The 23,007-nt window shown below is 38.1% G+C and overlaps 1 protein-coding gene across 6 annotated transcripts in view; it reads left to right on the plus strand.

Annotated features, from left to right (window-relative positions):
* OSBPL6 (oxysterol binding protein like 6) overlaps nucleotides 1–23,007 on the plus strand; it is a 104,156-nt gene that overhangs the window by 41,900 nt on the left and 39,249 nt on the right. For all 6 annotated transcript variants that reach the window (XM_065069779.1, XM_065069783.1, XM_065069778.1 and 3 more), the window contains exons 2-5: nucleotides 4,077–4,314; nucleotides 17,979–18,074; nucleotides 20,152–20,274; nucleotides 22,943–22,996. In XM_065069779.1, coding sequence (XP_064925851.1) covers nucleotides 4,213–4,314; nucleotides 17,979–18,074; nucleotides 20,152–20,274; nucleotides 22,943–22,996 — 375 coding nt within the window. In that variant the 5' untranslated portion in view covers nucleotides 4,077–4,212. The remainder of the gene's footprint in view (nucleotides 1–4,076; nucleotides 4,315–17,978; nucleotides 18,075–20,151; nucleotides 20,275–22,942; nucleotides 22,997–23,007) is intronic.

Raw genomic sequence — 23,007 nt, forward strand, 5'->3', positions numbered from 1 at the left:
TTGTCAAACAGTTTAGTGTGATGTTGGTATAAAAAATAATAATGCAACATCTTGGTACTGGATTGGTCATTTATTTGGATGAATCTGAAATGTTTTTGTTTTTGTTTTTTTTTTCCAGAAAATAGAAGGCAGGACTTCTGGGCTAACATAATATATAGTGTAAAAAGCAGTGGTTTCTGATATGAGAAATAAAGGATGAAATTTTCCTTTATTTATTTATTTAGACAGAAAGAGACCAAAAGACAGGGTGGAAAGGAAGAATAACCTTGTTTTTAAGACATATTTAATACTTGGTTTAAGACATCAGGGAAAAAGTAAAAACCAACTCACAACACTAATGAACTGAGGAAAACATGGGAAAAAAATAATTGTCTAGCAAAATAAGTTAAAAACTGAGACTGAAGTAGAGAAAGATTGGGGAATCATAGGTTTCCATTTTCTTTTTTTTTTTTTTTCCTCTTTTTTCAAGCTTAACTGTAACAATTGAGATCAAGCACAAAAACACTATTGGGAGAACCCCACCTTGAATTCAAAGGCCAGCTTAAAATATAAACATAGTAGGGGTGAACTGCAAGAATATTGTAGTTTCTGTACAGTAATTTTTTTGTTCCTTTTGGTAAATTGTTCATTTTGGTAAATTGAATTTGTTGGCCAAAAAATTAGATTTATAATTGTTTGCCTCAATCTTAGTTTTAGAGAGACTGGCATCTTGTTACATCCATTTCACGACGTCTATTCCTTCTAATGTGCTCTAAACAAGATGTATTACAGAAATTTTATCCAATATTGGAAGATAGGCTCTTAGCAATATAGAGAAACACAAGCCAAATTCCATGTGCAAGAACAGTAACAAAAAGCTCAATGCTAGTTCTTGCTAGTTTGTATTAATATTTTTGTTGTGCTTACAGTGCTTGTTTTCCTAAATATCCCACTTGCCTTTTTTGACTTTTAACCCTGAATTGTTTCCCTATCAAAGAAATTTTGTGTTGAAGTAATTGTTGTTAAATAGGACAAGAAGAAATCTTTGCTTCTTGTAGTGTGAAGGGGAATGGCTTAGTTTTATATATCTTTTTGGTGGGGAGACTGCTATTAATAAATCAGTGTGGTTTGAGCAAATTGTTGGTTAGGTTCAGCTCTTAGTGGCTGGGCACTGCCACAGAACCACAGCAGAGTTTGGCTCAGGTATAAGCAACAATTTATTTTTTTTTTAAATACCTTTCAAAAGAAAAAGCCCATACTTAACAGAATCTCAAATCTGGCAGCTATTTGCAGAACTGTTTTTCTTGTGTTCTCCTTGCTAGCGTTGTGTTTGCTTCTTACAACAGCACCTACGCTTCCTGAGAGCCTTAAAAACACACTTGAAGTGCCAGATCACTGTCCTCCTGTGCCAATGCTAAGTATAAATTTTTGCACATGAGTCAACTGTGTGAAAATCAGATGTTTTAAAAAGGTTTGATTTTAATTTGCATGAAAGCTGCTCTGCAAAAGAAATTTCAGTGACCTCATAGCTGCAAATAACTGAAAAACTGTCCTTTTAGCTGTTAAATAACTCAACTGTTCTGCACAGCTTTGTGCACTAGGATTATAATTTTTGTGTTCTAATTTTTGTAACTTGGTTTTTGATTCATATGAAAATTGCATAGAGCTTGAGATATCACTGTTGGTACACCTCTCTTGCTGAAATTTGCCTAGTGCATTTTTAGCACATGAAAACGCTGTTAAACTAGATCCACAGTCCCTGATATGCTAGGATAGAAGGAAAAGCCTCTCTTTGGATGCAACTTCATTATTTTTTCTCTCTGAAATTCTGAAACAAATGTGCTGTGCAACTTGTTTCTTTCTTCCTGCAATCTCTGTCTTGTAGCTGGCTCTAGCGGCTCCAGCACAGTGCATCTTCTTAGGCCTCTTCTTGCAGCAACTTGTCATCCTGAAAAGACTAGAGAATTGGACAAGATGTTCAGGTTATGTGGGCAGCTTTGCTGGTGGAACAGCCATGTCCTCCCAGTTATGCTACTGGGATGCTGTGTGGGCTCTGTGGATATTATGTGATATCTGTAATTCTATGGGAGACTCCTTGATGGAGATGGAAGCTTGTTCATAAGATGTGGATGATAATCGGACTTGCAAAAGTGCTGATAACTAACAAAGTGAAGCCATTCCACTTCCGATAGTACAGCAAGCAGAAAAGGTGTCTGTCACTTGTGAGTCACCAGAGATCTTGTCTCCAGCAGGAGGGTGTTTGTTCGGGTGCAGTATTTGGAAGCTGGTGGCCACAAGGCAAAATGTAATTAATTATGTAGCTGCCTCTGTATGAGTATCTGGGTTCTGGATGATATTCTTGCATGGATATTGGTTGTGGTTGGATAAGCTAGAGCTCTCTCTTCAACATATCATAATTTCTTGAGCCTGCGTTCACGTCTGAGTGTTATTTAATGTGTTTTTGTCCTGATCTTGTTTAACATGGTGCAGGACAGCACCTTTCTCCTCACTCATCTGAAGCTAGCTGTGCTGTGCTGACCCTTGGTGAGCTGTCATCACAGTGTATGTGGAAGGGCACTATTTTAAAACTAGAGAGAGAGTGGTGGCAAGATAGATGCTAGCTTCAAGCACTTTACATCATTCAGGGAATGATTTTATCTAAGGTTAATGGAAGATCAGACACAGTATCTATCAGCTGAAGGAAGATCAAAGCAATCTGTTAAGCAGTGAGACCTATAACTCTGTTCCTGAACTGTCATGATGTACTGGTCATGTACTTCGAATATTTTCATAAGTGTTTGACAGGTAGCATTCAGCTATTTATTGACACAAATATCCTCTTGTGCTGCCCTAAGTATCCATTTTTCTGTTCATGGATGGAAATTAAGGATTTGGGTAGAGAGAAGCGAGAGAAAACACCTAATACTTGCAAAGAGGTAATCTGCATAGCGGTGGCTGAGCAAAGTGGAAGTAGAATGGCTCCTGTAGGGTGGGTCAGCCCTGGGCAGCAGCCAAACGCCTACCCAGCTGCCCACTGCCCCCACCGCAGGGGCATGGCAGGAGAAAACAGGCCGAGGCTGAGAAAGCTTGTGGGTCGAGATAAAGACAGACTGCTTATCAACTGCTGTTGTGGGCAATTTATTGCCAGTTCAATAGATTTGGGTAGTGAGATATGAAAGACACTAAAACAACAGCTTTCCTCCTGTTTTTCCCAGGTTCAACTTCACTTCTTCACTCCTGCCATCTCTAGTCTCCCCTGCCCCGGGTGGCATGGGTGGTGCTGGTGTTTGTGGTCAGTACATAGCAGTTTCTCCTCACCACTCCTGCCTCCACACACTTTTCCCCTGCTCTAGTGTGGGTTCCCCAGGGGCTGCAGTCCTTTAGGGGAAAATTTGCTCAGCATGGTGCTCCCTAGGCTGCAGCTCCTTCAGGGCTGTCCAGCTCCTCCACGAGCTGCAGGGGAGTCTCTGCCATGGTGCCTGGGGCACCTCCACCCTCCCTTCTTCTCTGACCCTGGTGTTCACGTGCTTGCTAAGTGTTTTGTTCCTCCTCCTCTGCTTTTATGATGTTTTCTGCCCTTTCTTAAATATCTTTTTGCTGACAGAGTCAGCTCTGCTCTGTGGTGGGGATGTTGTTGAGCTGGCTGGACCTGTGTCCAGCTTGGGGCAGCCCCAGCTGCTCCTCACAGAGGTAGATTTCTTAACCTGACTGCAAGGTTTTTAAGAAGTACTGATTATAATGGGGTGTTCAGTGGTATTTGTGTTGTGTTGGAAGTCCCAAGGAGTTACTTGATAATGTTTTGATATAATGCAAGATGGAATAACAACCCTTGTCAAAGATTTGTAAACTTTGCCTGAGAGTTGCTGTAAATTCCTGAAGCCTTTACGTAGGGGCTTTGGAAATAATATAATACCGCTTTAGTTTTCTGTGAGAATGCAGAAAAATGTATTTGTGTTTGTACTCAGTCGTTGTTATGAAGGGAAGTAAAAAAACTGGGAGATGTTGGATTGAATAGTGACTGTCAACAGATTTGTTTGCTGCACAGCTGCTTTGGAGCGAGGGTGTATTCATTCAGTCTCACATTTTTCTTTATTAAGGTGCAGTTCAGCTGAGATTGAATTCCTCTTTGGCTGTCCGTAAACTGTGAAACAGAAGGATGCAGAAGACTATCTCTTGGCTTTTTGTACATGAGTGATAAGAGCACAAGATCATTACTACAGGTTTGCTGCAAAGATGAGTTCAGAGGAGAAGAGTATATCTCCAGCTCACAAAACATCCACTCCATCACATAGAAGTGCCTCCTCTTCATCATCGTCTCAGAGGGACAGGAGGCAGGTAAGGAAAGATCTTGATATTTGTAACATGTGGTGAAATGATTCATTTGTTCCTGTAATGTGGCCATTAGTTCTCACCAGCTCTAAATTCACTTGCTTATCGCATTGGATGACATCACGATAGCCAAGAACTGTTGATTTCCCCCTGCCCCTCACTTCCTAGAGTAGCTTGAAGAAGATTCAGAAGCAAAATGGGCACTATGTGTAGTGCTGGAGCAGGAGGGATATAATCATGTGGACAAGTAGGAAACGTGCTCTGAAGTCTTTTGTGAAATGCTTTCTTTAGCAGTGGGAACATACAGTTGCTTCAAATTTTTTTATGTCCTCTGTGAATAACAATTTCTGTAAATCTAACTACAGAGATTTATTATCTTTTTACAAGGTGATATATCAATTCAATTTAAGTATAATATTGTTCATCCTTTATGGAAGCACCTAATATTTCAAATATTATTTGGTTTGCTACAAATTTAGACTGATTGTCCCGTGTCATATAGTACTAGTCCAACTTTGTTAGACTTCCATTTTCAAGAGACTCTTATCTATGTGGATGTAATATGTCTTTTCTCCTGGATCCCTTTGAGATGAGGGCTGTATTATTTTCCCTCCAAACAATTTAAGCGTTCTTGTGGTTTTTTTGAGGGGTGGGTGTACAGTGTGGCCCCAGCCTCAGTGGGAGCACTTCAGGAAGTATCAGAGCTACCCACTCGATTTCAGATAGTTTGGGACATGTATATTTTTAAATGCAAAGGTTGATACTGGAAATTTGATTAGAACAGAAACATACTTTAAAACTTTAATCCATGGAAACCTCGAACACTAAATCAGCTTCTGAGTTAGTTTAACATCATCACATTTAAAAAAATAAATGTACAAAATGCAAGAATATAATAACTTTATACATTGAAATATTGTGAAAATATTTTCAGTGATGCAATCCTGGCTTCTTTTCAGCTTGACAAGCAAGGAAAAGAGGCAGGAAAAGAACTTAAACAATTTTTTGGTGTGGAATGCGTTTACATGAATGACTGTAGCTTAAGAACATTTTCCCAGCTATTTGTATGCCAGCTGTGACACTATTTTCTCAGCTGCTGCTGAAGTATTTTTTTTCCTCTTACCTGACTTATACAAATTCTGAAAACTGAGAATTTTGATGAAAACTGAAACATTTACAGCTTTGAATGTAAGTACTCTCACCATGAAGTATGTTTAATATGTTAAATCGGGAGAAGAATTCTGATGTGTGTTCTATAATAGGCAGGAAATGTGTCTAGAATTTTTTTAATCAGCTCTGATGCTTTTCACTGAAGCTGAAGATGATATTCTCACAGGTGAAAAATATTTTCCCTTTCATGCTATACAGGATTTGGGATAGCTGTACTCAATTAAGTCCTGATTAGCATATGATCTCCTCTTAATTTTTCCTTAGTTCCATTTGGAACTAATTTTGAATAAGAATTTTGGACATCTTTTGTCTAAACCATCAGTATATTTTATCTCCTGCATTTAAACGCAAAGAAGGTGAATGCAAGACCTGTAGGAGCTGCTGAGCTCAACTAAGAGCATACTGTCTGAGTTCTCATTGTAGTCAGGTGGTTTGGTATGATTATGCAAGTGAGAATGAAAAAACATTACCTTTGGGGAATACATTTTACCATAAATCGAATGGCTAACGTATCTGTTACCATAGCAACAGGGTAGAACAGGGTATACCTGTCCTCATGTGAAATTGGTACTTCGCTTTAAGTCCATATTTGGTCACTGAAAACATGAAGCATCATTTTGAAATAATGCTAAAGATGTCAACGGTGCGATACATCTAAAGCTCTCTTGGATCCAATAATGTCTGATGATGCTTAACAAGTATATTTCAGCATGTAAATGGGGTCTGGGAAGGCTACTGCTAGGCATTCGTTTGTTTCCTTAGTGTTTTCAGTGTTAAAGGCAGAGAACTATCCAGGAGAATGAATGGATTGGAAATTTCTTCTGCTGTGAAACTGAGTTGCAGTGTGCAACACAATGTGAGGTGCAATGGTACCATAGCCAGGGAAATAAATATACAATAATTTCCTTTATGCATGTAGACACCATAAATCAACCAGCTTCATTGTGCCGTCTACTCTAACAATTGTATTTCTGATTTCCTTCCTTGCTTGTGGCATTATTTGTATATGTTCTTGTTTTCATAGGGTTTCTCTCAAATGCAATGGTAGCTAGAGGGTGGGGGATTTTGGATTGGGGGCTTTTGGGCTTTACTTTGAAAAGGCTTGAAAATTCTGTCTTGCTGCCTTCTTGGACTCTTCATAGCAGCTGGGAGAAACTCACTGTTCCTGAAGGAATAATACATATGGGTATGGAAAGTGATGTGACTGGATGAAGTGTCAATGCAGCTTTCATTGCCATATGTGAGGATAACGCTTGATATTTCTAGATGGTTAATGACTGAAATTTTTTCATCGTATAATTCTTGTCAAAGTCAGACCAGCAATTATGGAATAGTTTCCCAATAAATTATGGTGCAAGAGGCTGAATGAGTGTGAACATGACTATAATAAATCATTTCAGGGAGAGTGGAAAATGTCATGCTGTATATAATGCTGGCATTTTAATGTAGCTTTCTTATTTGTGCAATATACATCGCCTAAGAGAATTAGCAGTCAGCAAAAGCTCTGACATTGCCGATTTGCAGGCTCCATGACCAAGTTAAGTGACAAACGAACAGACTACTGAAGCCAGCAATAACCAAAAAACAGTTCAGATTTTTGTCATTGTAGGAACTTCAGTGTCATTAATTTTTGTCAAAATCGTGGTTAATTTCGACTATTAGATAGTAGAAGGCCAATGACAAACCTGTTTTCTTTAAACCCTGAGCCGAGCAGGATGGTGTCCTTGGTAAGGCATGCTTTAGAATGGAGCAGCGACATTTTTTCCTACTGTGGAGCTGTTACAGAGTGTAGAACCCTAGTCATTTCCACTGTCAGGGGATCTCCCTAAGAAAACTAGGAGTCCCATACAAAGGTGAGCATAAAACCTGCAATTCTGACATCTGCTTTTGTGTGCCATGCTGGAGAGGGAGATTCTTGGTTTTCATCTCTTGTGAAACTCTGAAAAGGCTAATCATATTCTGTTGCACAACAACAAGGAGGAAAACCAACACTGTTTTTAGCAAGTACAGCTGAATATGATAAAATCATATGTTGTGTATTCAGTTTGGGTGTAAGTTCTTTATAAATATTCCGTATTTAATTTATTGACTAAGTATGCAAGTCATACTGCAGACTGTAATACGTTGTATGTTCTCTGTAATGAATGGGTAGTAATATTGTGCTGGAAGGCAGAAAGAAATAAATACATTATAGGGTTAACAATTTGCAGTTTGGTAAATTGGGACCTGACCCCAGTCTATTAAACAGAGGGAGTGATACAGAAGGAGAGTAATAATAAAGAAACTGTGAACAAAGGAGAGATTTTGACTTTTCTGACCACCATGTAAAGGGTAGCAAATACATGATGTGAAGTGGATTTAGCAATGTCTGCAATTTTAAATGTGAGGATTTCTCTTCTGATGTCTCAGTTTTCTTCTTTGGTCTTTTAGGGGGGAGGGATGATCAGCTGTTATCTTTTAATTTCTCTTTGTCAGATTGCTGTTTCAACAAATCCTTCATTCTTTTTCCACAGAGCAAACACAAAAGGAGAAAAGCTTTTAGTCCTATTGCTTTTAGCCTTGTGTAGTCACCTTTCTACTAGGAGAGCCTTCGTATTTCCAATGACTGTTTTCTTTGAGCCCTTTGTAAAGAGTGAAAGATAGGGACTTTGGAGGAAAAAGACTTTGCAGAGCAGCAGTCATCTGCTTTTCAGATTTAAATGTGTGGGGATTTTTTTTGTTGTTGTGTTTGGTTTTTTTGGGGGTTGTTTTTTTGTTGTTTCTTTCTTTCTTTCTTTCTTTCTTTCTTTCTGTAAGAGCAATATTGACTAACAGGAGAAGGGGTGTACTCAAGGGATGCATGAAGGACTGTGTTTGGGCTGAAGATGGATTACCTGGCCTTCAAATTTAAGAGCAGAGCATGATTCCAGAGTCAAGGCTCTGGTCTTGCCTAGAGGTCTGTGCTGCAAAATCCCTAGTTAGCTTTTTATAACCACTATATTTTAATTGTCAAAGTAGTCTCCTCTAAGCAGTATTTCCTGAGGCGAGTATCACCATTTTGTAGATATAAAAGCTTTAATGATGATGGAAGGATCGAGTAATTTGTCTGCAGCAACCTTAACTAAAGCTTAGTTTATAGAATAACTAGAAGACTATAAAAAAGTTATTGCAGTAGGTGAATCTGGGAGTCAAATGTATGGTTCCTGAAAAAAGGACTAATAATTGTTATCTGGATATAGTGGTGTAGTAGAAATCCAGGCCTCACAGTGCTGTGCACTGTATTAAGCACGTAATAAAAGGCAGTTGCTAGCATGAAGTGCTTACTAGCAGAAAAAGAGAGAGGTGCCTTGTCTGTTGTCTCTTTCATCAACTAATAATAAAGCATAATGAGATGTGCATAATAGGAAAATATCATTATTGCCATTTTAATTCTAGAGTTTCACACTTTCAGCTAACTTAAAAGTAGAATTATGAAGGGAAGCCTGTAGGCTAAGAAAACCACCATCACGTTTTTTCCAGGAGATAATGTGCTGCAAATTTTTCATTGATGCATTGCAGGGACTATCAGGTTCTGTAAAGCTGAGTTCACGTGGACAATCTGCATTCACTGCAAGTGGGGGGTGCAGGAGAGAGAAGTAAGAAGTGCCAGGAGTGGAGTGCTCAGCTATGCAGTGTAGAAAGCAAAAGGTACTTGATTTAAAGGGTGAGACTCTTAGTGAGGAAATAAATAGGTGAAAAAAATGAGTAGGGGAGAGAACTGGGTGGGCCATGTGCTTTGAAATGTTGTAGGACAAGAACTAAGAAGCAAGGACAGGTTTGTAGGGAGAACAACTGGCTGAAAAAGTAAGGGCTGAGTAGAGAGTAGGAAAGCAAGAGGAGAGGTGTTCTTTAATTGTTGTGAGTTTTTTGTTTTGTTTTTGTGACCAGGAGTATTTTGCAGAGGTGGCTGATGTGAAGTTGCAAACAGTATTTATTCTAATTGCTTGATGTTTAAGATGATCTTTTTGTGTAGTTATTCTAAGCAATAGCAGATTCACTTTTTATCTGTCTCATAGAGAAAGCAGTCTAGTATTCAAGACTGAAGCTACTTAATGCAAAATGCTGGGGCTTAAAATGAGAGACCTGCTGTTGCTGTTGCCTTGGCTTCTGTTGCTGCTACACCTGTCCTGGCAGCTCAGTAGGAAGCAGCAGAGCGGTGGCAATGGGAAGAATTATGCCAGACGCGGCTGTGGCGGCAGCAGCTGTGGGACATCAGCCGCTAGTGCTTTTCCCTTGGTAGGCTATGTTGGCAGGCTGAGGTCCATCATATACACAGATCCATCTTGCCTGCTGGAAATTAAAGTCCTTTGGATTCTCTTTTTTCGTTGTCCTATTTCTTGTAGCATTTTTGGTGTGGCATTTTATTTTTTCTGGGAGACTGAGAACAATTCAATGTGTGGGAGGTTGTGAAGGGATAAGAGGGAGTGTTTGTGCTCGTGTAGTTTGGTTTTGGTTTTAATATATTGAGATACCTCAAACTCAACTTTCTCTTTGTTTGTGACTAGTTGCAATCAGTGACACAGTATCAAAGATGCTTTTATGGCTTCCTTATAGATTTCTGCCCCATAAAAAATGACTATATAATCAATTGGCATTTTTACCATGTCCAGTGTTCCTCAGACAGTGGTGCTGATACAAGATTGCAATATAATATGACATAATATATTCCATGTGGAAGAGAAATCTCAGTGCATTTATATCCCTTCTTTATTCTTAAATTGAGTGGCAACTTACATGATCGCTCACTGCTGTCAGCCTGATGCGACATCTGGGAAAAAATTTTTCATGGTTACCTGTAAATTTCACTTGTTCCTGTCTCTCTGTGACTTTAAAAGAAAGGAAGGCAAGGATTGACAGTTGCCTACAAGATATGGTACAGACCTGTGAACATGGAGCCTTATTCCTAGCTTTGCTCTGTACCAAAGCATAGACTTTAAGAGCATTTTTACTTCTCAGTGGTTTGTGAGAATTATTTCAATGATCATTATTAATCTCCTTGAGAGTTTCAAACTGAAGATGTTACTAAATGCCAAGTACTGTTATTACAGTGATGTAATTCTCTTTTGCTCTCTTTCCTCATTAACTCTGTTCACATAATACCGTTGAAGCAGCTTTAGAGCTGGAGTGTTAAATAAGTACTTTAAAAGCAACAACTCACTGGAGCAAGCAAACGTTCTGAGCAAGCCAAGGAATGAAGTAGCAAAATTGTTAACAAAAGCATGCAATTATCTTTACATTAGATAGCTGCTGCTACTCTACGATGTGTTGGGGTTTTTGTTTGCTTGTTTGTTTTGTTTTGCTTTATTTTGTTTTTCCCCCCTGTGCTTTTAATAGAATCCTAAAAAGTTCCTTATGCCTAGGTAGGGGTTCTTACTTCAGTATCTGAAAAATGTCTGTCACAGCACTTGTCTTAAATTAAATAATAAATCTTGGGCCTGTTAGATTCCTTTTTCATCACTCAAACAGGTAACAGTGAACTACTCACTGAGTGAACATCTACACGTGGCACAATCAGACCTTCACAAGAAGGTAAAGACTTTCAAAGTGAAGTTCTTTGGGCTACAGATTTCTCTGGGGAGGGGGTAGGAGCCCCTGTAAGTGAGCATGGGAGGGAACTGGTGCAGATTGACCCCAGGGGTGAGGCAGCCCCCACAGCATCAATGGGTGTGTTGAAAGCAGGAGGCACTCCTGCTCAGGCACTTCAAATCCTTGGTGTCGGGGCTGCTGGGACACGTTGGCAGCTACACATGCCGTAGAGCCCAGTTCAGGCTGGAGGCATCGAGCTGTCTGTGTGTTGTGCAGCCAGCCTGGAGGCATATGGCAGATGTGCCTGTATTTCTACCTAGAATTTGCATGGCAACCAGAAGAAGTACGTTCATGTGGGTCTGCACTGAATGGGCCCTCTCCAATCAATAGATATTTAGCTCACGAGTGCCCCTGCCCTTGGTAATATCTATAGTGGTTTAGAGACAAGACGTCCCAAAGCACAATCCTGGAGATTAATAGAGATGCTGCCTCTTCCTAAGAAAGACTTGGCCTTAAAGCCGTTGAAGAAATAAAATGGCCTGGATCAGTCAAGGAGAAACAGCCTGGTCTATAAGTCAAGCCAGCACAATGTCTGAAAGATCTGTGAAGAAAAAACAGGCTGTGCAGGAGGCTTAGTTTCGTTCTTATAGTGAGTGTGTGTGGGCCACAATGTCCCACGGGGCTGTGCGTACACATAATCTGAGCTGTATAAACATGGCTGTCTGAGCTGTCTTACCTTTAGGGTGCTTTACCGACCATGTGGAGAATGCTGAAGTTCAGATATATGTTATAAAGAAAGATTTTTTTTTTTAAACTGTATCAGTTTGATTAGAAATGGTGTATGTAACAATCTCTATATTACAGAACCTGGGAAATTGCTCACATAAAAGCTTAATTACCCATGCAAATTATGACAGATAATTTATACTGCTGTTTTCAGAACATGGTCACTCTTGCATTCCTCCTGTTTCACTTCTTCCCCTCTACCATGGATCCACATCCACACCTACATGAGTATGTCTCACTTTCCTTGAGAATATAAACTAAAAGGTCAGCTTGTACATTTAGAAAAACTGAATATTCATACAATCCAAGTGTTCTAAAACATTGATTGACATTATCATAATATGTAGTTATTTTCTAAATGCAATTTGATCCAAGATGTCTGGGATCAGTGAGGAATGTGTGTGTACACACATGAATTCAGAGGGAAGAAATGCAACTCTTCTGAAATGTCATTTAGGATTTCTGGGAAACAAATGGGGGAGAGAATAAAGAGAGGCTTGATTTTATTTTAATTTCATCAGTGGAGAGGAAAGACACAAAAGTAAAGATGGAGAGTGATGGCAGGTATGATATGAAGGGTTCTATTTTCAAGACAGTCATGCATGATTTGGATTATCCATATTCAAGATATACAAATGTATTAGACAGAACAAATGTGTGCCTTACTAAAACTATTTGCTGTTCTGACATCTCTCTTTTTCTGTTTTTATTAAATACTTTATCCTGGAACTGAAAATGTTACATACAAGCTTATTTTTTTTTTTCCCAGTAGAATAAGATTTCATGTAAAAAAAAAAAAAAGAAAATCTGATTAAAATTGATAATTTCTTCCTAGCTCCTGTATTTTTGTACTGCATATATTAAAGTTTAAAGAATATTGAAGAAGTCTAAGTGGTTAGCTTACACAAGGGTTTGAGAGCTCCAGGAAGAAACACCTTCCTTTTTTTTGAACCTAGGCACTTTTTCAGGTGAGCGTCAAGCTTTTTGGCCTATGATTTGTGTTAAGATGCCCTTGCAACCGTTTATTAAAGCAAAAATTCTATGTATTTTCTGAGGAAGGCCATTCAACGTGTCTAGAATGCTTTAGTTGACAAGTTAACGTATAAAGGAATGGTTTTATTTTGTGTATGTAATGTTATTTTCCCTCTTATTTTCTTTCTTTAACTGTGTCAGCATTAATAAAATGAATTGCTAGCCTGAGACTATTTAACAAAATATTTATCCTTGTAATCATGACTATTCAATACTCATAAAAAGCTTTGTATCATTAGCAAACATTTGAATTCTCTCTGACAGATATTCTCAATATATCTGTTTGCTCTGTTTTGAGATAAGCATGTCAAAATCTGAAGTGCAAAAGAAGATTGTCACTAAAGACTCAGGCTGCAACTTGGTAGTCATTCCAAACCATTGCTCTGGCAAAGAGAAGGTTGTTGTTACAATGATAGCTCTTTTCTGCTTTATCCAGTCGTGCTAATACTTCCCTTCAAGAAGCTCTTCAGATGAGCAAGAGCTTATTTCTCTTCAGAGTTTGTCAAAAAGTACCTTGGAAAGCAAAGCTTCTTTGCTTCCAGAGCATTGACGTGAAGTGCTACGTACAATACAAAGCTGCAGCTCCAGCAAGGGCTGGCAGAGAGCTCCTGAGCTAACAAATCCTTGACGGTTCTGTAGCACGAGAAGTGTTTGTTTTGCATCTCCCAGGAAAGAAGTAGACATACATACCTGTATGTTATTATTATGCTACTGAACTGCTGCTTAGATGTACTTGTCTTCCAGTGAACAGGTTACAAAGAGAAAACGTAGCTCTTAAGCACATTTCTGTACAAGATGAGCATGTGCTACAAGTACGACAAAAAAGGTGAGCTATATGTGCTATTCGTAAAGTATTGTTAAGTTCCTTCAGCTGCTGGTTGATAGCCAAGGTTGTTGAAAACAGCTATGGAGCAGTGTCAATAGGAGAGACTGAGGATGAGAATAGGACTGTGGTTGTTTTACACAGATTTAAAAATATGTGCTAGAAGAAAGAAAGGAGAAGAACATTGATGGAGACGTTGTTTTGCTTTGTACTCAGCCTTCTCGCACAATGATATATTCCAACATCAGAAGAAAAGCCAGAGCTGACTGAGAAGCAGCCTAAGATAAAAGCAAGTTTCAAGGTTATTCCCTTCACAAATAATATCGCAGATTAACTCAGCACATATCACAGCTTTGTTTAAAAGGTAGTAAAAACTGGTATGTCTGCAGTCAAATCTATGTCTGCCTTATTACTGCTGCTGTATTTCAGACAACTAGAGAATACGGTATTTTCAGCTGAGAGAAGGTGATTAAACATTGCACTTCATAATAATTGGAATTCAAATAAGAACAAGTCTGTTCATGGGTAGCTGCGTTGCAAAAAGAATGCCAGTGAATAGCAGATGATAAAAGATGCACTGCTTAGTCCTTTGGATTGAAATAAACCAACATAACAAACACAGAGAGAAAAGCCCTATTTTGAGTTACTCTTGTAGAACAATGTGTGTCTAGGTCCCATGGTTATGGGGTTTGCAAGCAAATAAGATGACCCACCAAATATTTTTCATTAATTTTTAGCCACATATTGTGCACATTTCTGAACTAAAGAGTCTGTGTCCAAGGTGAGTGGTAAATCCTCACCAGCTTGTCTTAGTCTTGGAAATGAATAAATTATAAATCAGAGAGAACTCATTATGTTAGATATAATTAATTCCATTAAGTAATTAAGCAGCAAAGCAGAAAGGGGAGGCATGAGTGCCAGACTTGTTCTTCACTGGATTTCCTATCTCTACTTACCCAATATCTCTGGTTTCATTGCCTTCCCTTTGCAAACAGTTGAATGTCTTTTCTTTTAATGGGAAGTCAGATTCAGTTAAGAAACATTAGCATCTGGCCTAATGGAGAACGGATGCTCTGTGTGCCAGTATTTGTTCTAGTGGATGAAGTGAATGGGTTACTCAACTCTTAACTGAGAAATAAAGTTGGCAACACATATACAAAGGTATTGTAAAGTACATTTTCCATTCTTGCCCTCCAGAGAAGATGAGATTATGAAACAATATCATACTGTTATTCTCTCCATAACCTTACTTCTCCCTCACATGTCTTTGGAAAGCAACATGAAGAAAATGTGGGGCAAGAATCAGAATTTGTGTTCACGTTGTGTAGGCTTGTTAGGGCCATTTTGGGGCAAATGTGTGGTCACATATACAATGTATGTTGCCAATAATCTCGAAGCTGAAGGAAGGATTGTAGTTAGGACTAAGATTGAGCAATGGAAATACAGAGCAATTTCAGTTAAATTTGTAATCTTGTTGAATTGATTTCCAAGAGCACACAGAATTTGATGGTGCTGGTGTTCTTCTCCAAGACAAGCCATCTAAAGCACAGGGGTAATCCTGAGCATGAGGGAAGTCTGGAATGGAGCAATGCAGAGGTTGCTTTTGTTTGCCTGTATTCTTGGGATGAGAGGAGAGACCACCTGGCCAATTCATAAATCTAGATTAATGGATTATTCATTTTTCTGTTTGACTATAAACAAAACGCAGGATCTGTACTGATCTGCCTCTTTCTTCCTTTCTTCTCATCAGCTTATTTTATATGATTTCTTTACCAACTCTATTTTTCTTATTAAAACAAAGAAAACCTTGATAATAACTTCAAGATCTAAATAATTTTTACTTCTGTGACACTAAATAAGTAAACTCCTGCATTATAAAAATAGCTGCTTTTCAAAATGTCAAATAATTGTAATTTCTAGCTATAATTTTGTAGTAAAAGAACATGCATTAATGGAAAACATTTTGAACCAAGTAGTGTCTCTTATTGTTATGCTAGAGACATTGCACAAATTTGAAGAAGTTATCTTCTGTCAGTGCAATGGTGGTCATGACAGAAATGAGTTGGAAAGCAGACATTTACAGACAACCGGACAACACTTTGTGAAGTTAGGAATGTAAATAAGGCAATTTTATGCTAAAAGTGTTCATTTTCTTATTTCCAAGCAGATAGTTGAATAAGTCAGCATTCATTAAAGTGCTGTTAAGTAATAATGTATTTCTCAACTGAAGTGGAACTGTAATGACTGAGGGCTGTTTATAAAAAAAAAAAGGGCACAAAAGCCTCTTGCCTTAATATCATGCAGTTGAAAATATCGCTGGAAATCTGGCAAGCCAAGGGCTGTTGTGTTCTTCCACTCTAAATATTGTACAAAATGGAATTGCAGTTATGTAACAACAAACTGCACTGCCTGCTACATCTGAGACCTTCGGAACATCTGTGTTGGGCATTGCTCCATCTCGAGATGGAGGGATTCCTGCCTGCCAAACAAAACTGGCAAGAAAGTTGGGAATCATCCTGATTATGCTTATCATGTGACATTTAAGTCTTCCTTGGAGGAAAAAAATTAAGTTTTCTTGTATATTGTTTAAATGTGATACTGTCTACATAAGTAGCATTTTGTCTATTCAAAGAGAAAACTTTATCATAGTAACTTTGTGGTGCTCAGCTCAAGCAAGCATATTAAATTATTTGACATGAAATGTAGGAACTTGTGCTCTGTAAGTACAATTTTCTTCTCATCTGACTAGTAATAAGCATTGGGTTAAGAAATAAGATTGGCCTTTCTTTGATAAAGAAGAAGATTTGAAAGCATAGATGACAAAGTGGTTCCTGGTTGGTCGTGCAGTATGTGGCAGGTAACATTATACTGCTGCTTTTCCACGTTCTTCACTGTAAAATTAAATTAAAAGTAACTGAAAATAAGTGCCAGTTATTGTTGCATAGTGGCAGGGATGCTTATTAATCTCCACCAACAACAGAGACAACCCTCATATTTTCCTGTTCTCATTCACAGTTGCAAAGTGAAAGCGAACAATGAAGGTCTGTGTGTTGCTCTGCAGCAAGATGCTGTCTGTGTTATATATGCACTCCTGTGAATTGCTGTGTTTAGTTTTGTTTATTTTGCTATGGTCATATGTACTTAGTTATGTGTATAAACACTAATATTTACACTCCTGTTTGTATGTATTTTTATATTCCCTGATTGTTTCTGCTGTCACTTGTACCTATGTAATCTCTTCTTCAGTGAACATAAAGAAGCTTAATTGTGTACAAAATTTAATTGTTGTTTTCAGTTCAGAAAAACTTACCCTTCTCAGAGGGTAATTGCAGTTGCAAGCTTGTCATTGTGCTACATGTCCTGGAAATGAAATAGTTTTATTGCATACCAAAGAGATACTACTGATACGTCATAGTAGAATTCTTACCAAATAATATTATGAGATGCAGCAGCATTTCACCAGAAAATGAAATACAAATCCAAACAGGCCGAATGTGGTTATTTTCTCCAGTTGCAAAAATGCTTTTTCTTTTAAAAAATATGAGTGAAACATTTCTGGAAAACAGGAAGACATTATTAGGTGCTTTTTAAAAATAGCAGTTTTTTCAGGTTTAGTTGTGACATTATGTATTTCTTTTCTGTATCATGCTTTGAAGATATAAAATTTTATAGTATTATCATACGTAAAACCAGCTGTAATGGTCATGTTCCTTAAATGTTCACCAGCAAACCCATCAGCTGAAACTCAGTAACTGATCTTGTGAACACCTGTAATCTACTAAAAACACTCATGTAATGAGTTACTTCACCTAAGTTGAGAAGCCAATAACAACATGCTAAGGCATATGAATATGTTAGAGTCAGAAATATCTTACGTGCAATGCTTTGCTTCACAAGTGAATGTAGGACAGTGCTGACTGCATGATATGTGTATTCAGTGTCTTGTATCTTGGCAGAAAATGTAATAGGGCTGGGTAGGAGCACTCTGCATCCCTACAGGTAAGAACTGCATTACTTGTCTTTCCTGGCCTTTTTTCATTCCCAGTCATTTTTAGGCTGAACAAAGTAATTAATTTGAAAAGGCATTAATAAAAAGGAAAGGAAAGAGAGGAAGGAAACAGAGGTTTATTGCTTCAGAAGACAAACTGTTTGTTTAGTCATGTCATGCATGGGTAGACTTGGTACATTTTGAGCCACAATGCTGATATTTTATATAAGTAGTCTAGTGATCAGTCATTCATTACTTAATATGTATTTTAAAAAGTAACACTGAATGATAAGTTATTATCTGTAATAACTTTTTTTTCTTTTTTAGAGTATTCATATTTTGGAGCGGAAGGCTTCCTCGGGAAGCACAGACCCTTCTTTAAGCAAGCAGTTCCTTGAAAGCGACCCTATTTCTTTATCCAAGGTAAGCAAAATCATGGGCTGTTATGTGGGTGTTAAGTTTCCCCCTAGTAGTTACAAAGTAGTTTGACTAGCAGCTTTGGGACATTATTTTGTGTGATTCTACTATTGAGTATATTGTGAGCCTGCCCTGGAGCTCCCTACTCCTCAGCTGAGGTGTCAGAGTAGATGTTGTATTGACAAAACCAAGGATTTGGATGGTGGTGGTCATCTAGTTTTTTTTTCCCATGGATGGTCCCCAGGAACAAGTTTTACAATCTCAGAGTATGGGGCTAGAAGGGACTTGCAGAAATGATTCAGTCCAATCCTCTTTATTAAAGTGGAGCAAATCACATCCAAGTCCAAAAGTGCTATTAATCAATAATGATATTAATTTTAAAAATATGTCTTTATGACATTCCGTGTGGGTAGTTTCTTAAAGTTTGAAACTTAAAATCTCTTGCTGAACCTTCTTTCCTGAGGCAGAGAAATGGATAGAACTGTAAGGGTAACACCACCAGTTCCTGAAAGGTTCAGCCTTGTGTGTCGTGCTTTGCAGTCAACTTCTTCCTGGCTGAATTCCTCAATTTTGAAATAACTGATTCCAAGGAAATCTAATTCCATGTAAAGAAGCTTCATTTTAAAAGACTTGATATGAAAAAGTCAAGATTGTTACTGAAAAGGTGAGGAAGCTGTGATGGAGTATTTGGTGCAAAAGAAAAATATGAAATTAAATGTCTGTAAGTTCTGAAATAGAGCTGGTGTAACAAATTCAAAAGGAAGCATTCTGTTCATCCAGGGAAAATTAAATAATTAATTCTGTTTTATTTGGAAAAGAAAATACTTTGCAGTCAAAAAGACTGGGTTCAGAAAGCTGTTGTTAGTGACTCCTTTTCTCCCAATTCCTGTGTCACATGAAGACCCAGGGACTGTCAGTTGTGCTTGTGTTCCCCTGCTTCTTCATGCAGAGCTGGATTTCATGTAATACACCGGGAACTGCAGAAGTCCTTAAGTACTAATGCTGTACTTGAGAGTTGGCATTGGATGAGGGTCCTTCAAGTGTGTAACTTTCACTCTGGTTTTCTCCCATTTCTGGCTGCTCTTGCATAATGTCCCTTGTATTGGCCATCTCTCATCACAACAAGCCTGTGGGATGAGGCACGCTTAGGATTGTTAGGATGGTTTTAAGAACAGCTTGCAACACTGGTGCAGCAGAAGATGTCCACATTGCACTGAATAATTGCTCATTTTGTCCTTCTGTATTAGGCCTTTTGTTTAAACAAATAGCTTTATGAGATTGTGTGATTTCTAGTTGAGAAGTAATCGATACTGATGTTATCTAGTAGATAAAAGACTTATGCCTGCAGCTGATGTTCTAAAGGAGAAATCAATATGGTGAAGAATCAGTTGGCAGAGTTGCAGAGAGAGATTCCCTGCTCGCCCCAGGGGACTCATAGCTTAATTTGCCCACCTCAAGTGCCAAGTGCTTCTTTGCAGGGAAAAATAATGCGTATGTGCTTCCCTCTACAGCAGTGGAAATAGAATACCTAAGCAAAACACAGGGAAGTAAAAAGATGGGTTTTGAGCATGACATTTACAGGCACTAGGATAGTTTCAGTTTATAGTTAAGCGGGGAAAATTAAACTAAGTAAACATTTTTACTAAAATTTACTGCAGTATGTATTGATTGGGATAGAACCTTTCACCCTTCTCAGAATAACAAGACCTAATTGAAACCATAGATTTGAAATTTGCTTTTACTTTTGAAATAATATTTTCATAATAATAGTAATGTTACCGTTATCAGGGCCATGTAACTTAATTGAAGGTGTTACAAAAAGTAAAAGTATTCATATTCAAAAAGTATTCATATTCAATAGTATTCATATTCAAAAGTATTCATATTCAATAGTTTTAAATCAGATACAGCTGGACATAATACAGTGACCATGTAGTATGATACCTAAATAAGCTGATTTAAAAGCCTAGCCCTCCTTTACTCTTTGTCTTGTACTGGGGAATTTGTGCTACATAAAAGTGCAATTTTTCATCGTGTGTGTGCACAGTTACTTAATCATTGTCTCTTCATACTTTTTCAACAGGAACCTGACAGCTGGGAAATCATAGAGGGTCTGAAAATAGGCCAGACTAATGTCCAGAAGCCAGACAAACATGAAGGTTTCATGCTGAAAAAGAGAAAATGGCCTTTAAAAGGTTGGCACAAGGTAAATATCTCATAGAACAGTCTAGAGATTATTACCTCATTTTATGAGTTGGGATTTGTCTAGAGGAAATGAGGATGTCAGATGCCCAGGATTTTGGTGTGTGACTTTTTCTTCAAATTGTGTAAAGGATTAGTTTGCACACACAGCTCATGGCTTCCGAATTATGCTGCCTGCTGCCTAACATTGTAATCAAAATTCAGGCGGAAGTTGTAAATAATGCAGCAGATGCCATGTGGTTTAAGAGGTTTAATCAATATCCCTTTCATTCTTTCCAATATATTATGACAAAATGTAGCCACGGACTATAAGATTGCCTTGTGTTTACATTAAAAGTACACAGGATTTCATGATAGCAGAGAAGAGCTGAGGGGCTTTTGCCTGCCACCCTTTTTTGTGCATGCCTATCTACCTTAGATTTTTTTGTTTTGTTTTACCTAAATAGAGTTTGTAGTTTCAGCAGCCAAATACATGTACACTACTTGAATTTTGTCTAGGGGAATTAAAGGATTTCAAACTGAGATACCTGAAACAGTGAAAGAACAGAAAAGGAGAGCGTATTTAAAAACTAAAACAAAAAAACAACAAGCCTAAACAAGCACACCAAAACCACTTCCAAACAAACAAATCCCAGCAAACCACTTGCCCCCCTCAACAAACAAACAAAACCAAAACAATATCAACAACAAAACACAAAAACATCAAACAATTAATCAGATGTATAGGAATATACTGATGATCTGTTTTTCCTGCTGACCTTAAAGCAATTATCTATAAATACTTTTTAATGTGATTAGGAGCTTCACAATTCAGCATCACCCCCTACTCTGCCTTACATTTCATCTAAGGATCTGTTCTGAACTTCTGTTTTGAAACTGTGGCTTTGTTAATAGGTTTCTTTTTTTTTTTTTTTCAACTGCTGCCTTGATATTTTGACATTTCCATGAAAATACTTTGTGCTGAGAACCCAGTGAGGAATTCCAGAGACAGTAGTTGTAGCACGTGCTGTGTTAGTGTTATGCTGACAAAGCCGTAGCATCCTCTGTCTATTGGATGTTCCATGTCATATTCTGAGAGTTCTGAATATGCTTTATTAGCATATCAGGTATAATGTGTACAACTTGGAGAGCAGCGTATCATTTTCTAAAGTGCAGTACGCTTTGGAATTAAATATGAGGAAAGGTTGTTTTCTTTTGTGTGTATGACTCAGAAGCAGAGTGGCATGAAATGACCACGATGTTCTTGTGAAGCCCAGTAATGACCATACTTAGTTGGAAAACAAACAAGCAAAAAACAAAACCAAACTGAACCAAAACCCCTCCTGTTGTTTTGACATCTTATTTAAGAAGTTAGATCTCCAGGAAAGCACTGTTTTCTTGCCATGCTTGATATATCGGTACCATCTGTTGTGCAACTGTCAAAATTTCCAGAACCGTCTTCTGGAGATATTTTCTGCCATCTAACTACTGACCCTGCTCATAGTGTCAATTTAACAGGTTCACATAATGAAAACATTGTCCTTCCCTTCCATGTCATACAGTGAGTCAAGGACAATATTTTGCTGTGTTCTAAATTTTTAACATATATCAGTGCTTTAGGTTAGACTCTAAAAATATGAATTAGTTAATATTAATTAGCTTGTTTTGAAAGTGAGTGGTGGTAAACACAAGTTAGTGAACCTCATTGCAGGTCTGGTTTCCTGCTGGGCTGTATCTTTACGCCGTGTGCCAAAGTCTGTGCTAACTTGTCTGCAGTGCAGCTGGAGTGGTCTGGGACACACAACCTGGGGCAACTTTAGTTGCAGGAGAAGCACATTGTGAGTAGGGGATTCTGGTCTCTGCTGTAAGAGCCACTCAGCAAAATAAAGGTGTAAGCAATGGCACAGAAAGACATCATCAAGTTAGGCTAGCCCTGGTAATGGTGTCAATGAAGACATAGTGGCTCACACCATATCAGTGGCTATCACCCAAAATGTAAGCCCTCCCATGACCTGGGTTTGTTGTGATGAATGCTGTAATATTTGCACTTGTACGAATACCCATATTGGCTAGATTACAGCTAGAAAAGGTATAACCAGCATGAATTACAATCTCGTCTCTACCTCACTGGACAGAGGTCGGCCATAAGGCACGAAGGTTGGGATGGTAGAGCAGTGTCTCACAGCCTGCATTTTTTCCCAGCTGGAAATCAAGGAGACCACAAGAACATGCATATGTGGGTCTTCCATTTGGCATGTAGATCTTGCACTAGGAAAAACTTTTCCATTTCTGGATAGGGAAGGTATGTTGTTAACTTGACATGTGACCAGCTTCTGTGGAAAGAAAAATGGGAAGAAAATGAAGAAACAGACTTGACTCTTTGGACCTGTAGTGCCTTTCTTATAGAGTTTATGGAATTGGCTGTAAAACTAAAAAATTACCCTTCATTATCGAGGTTTGTTAAGTTAAACATAAAACATAATGTTAAAAAAAGAGAATCTAGTTTTTCTTGCCTATAACATAATTGTCAAAAAGCAAGCAAGAAAATTATCCAGTACTGTATTTATCTTCTCTTTCCAACCCACAAACATTCCTTACTTGCTACAGAGTAATCCTTTTCTTTTTCAGAATTATTGTACAAAGTTTAAGTTGCATCTGCTCCTTAATAAAAAGGGTTTTTTTTTTCCTTTCAGAGATTTTTTGTCCTGGATAATGGAATGTTGAAATATTCCAAGGCACCAATTGATGTAAGTAAAGT

This window comes from Columba livia, chromosome 7, assembly GCF_036013475.1.
Source record: "Columba livia isolate bColLiv1 breed racing homer chromosome 7, bColLiv1.pat.W.v2, whole genome shotgun sequence".
NCBI lineage: Eukaryota > Metazoa > Chordata > Aves > Columbiformes > Columbidae > Columba > Columba livia.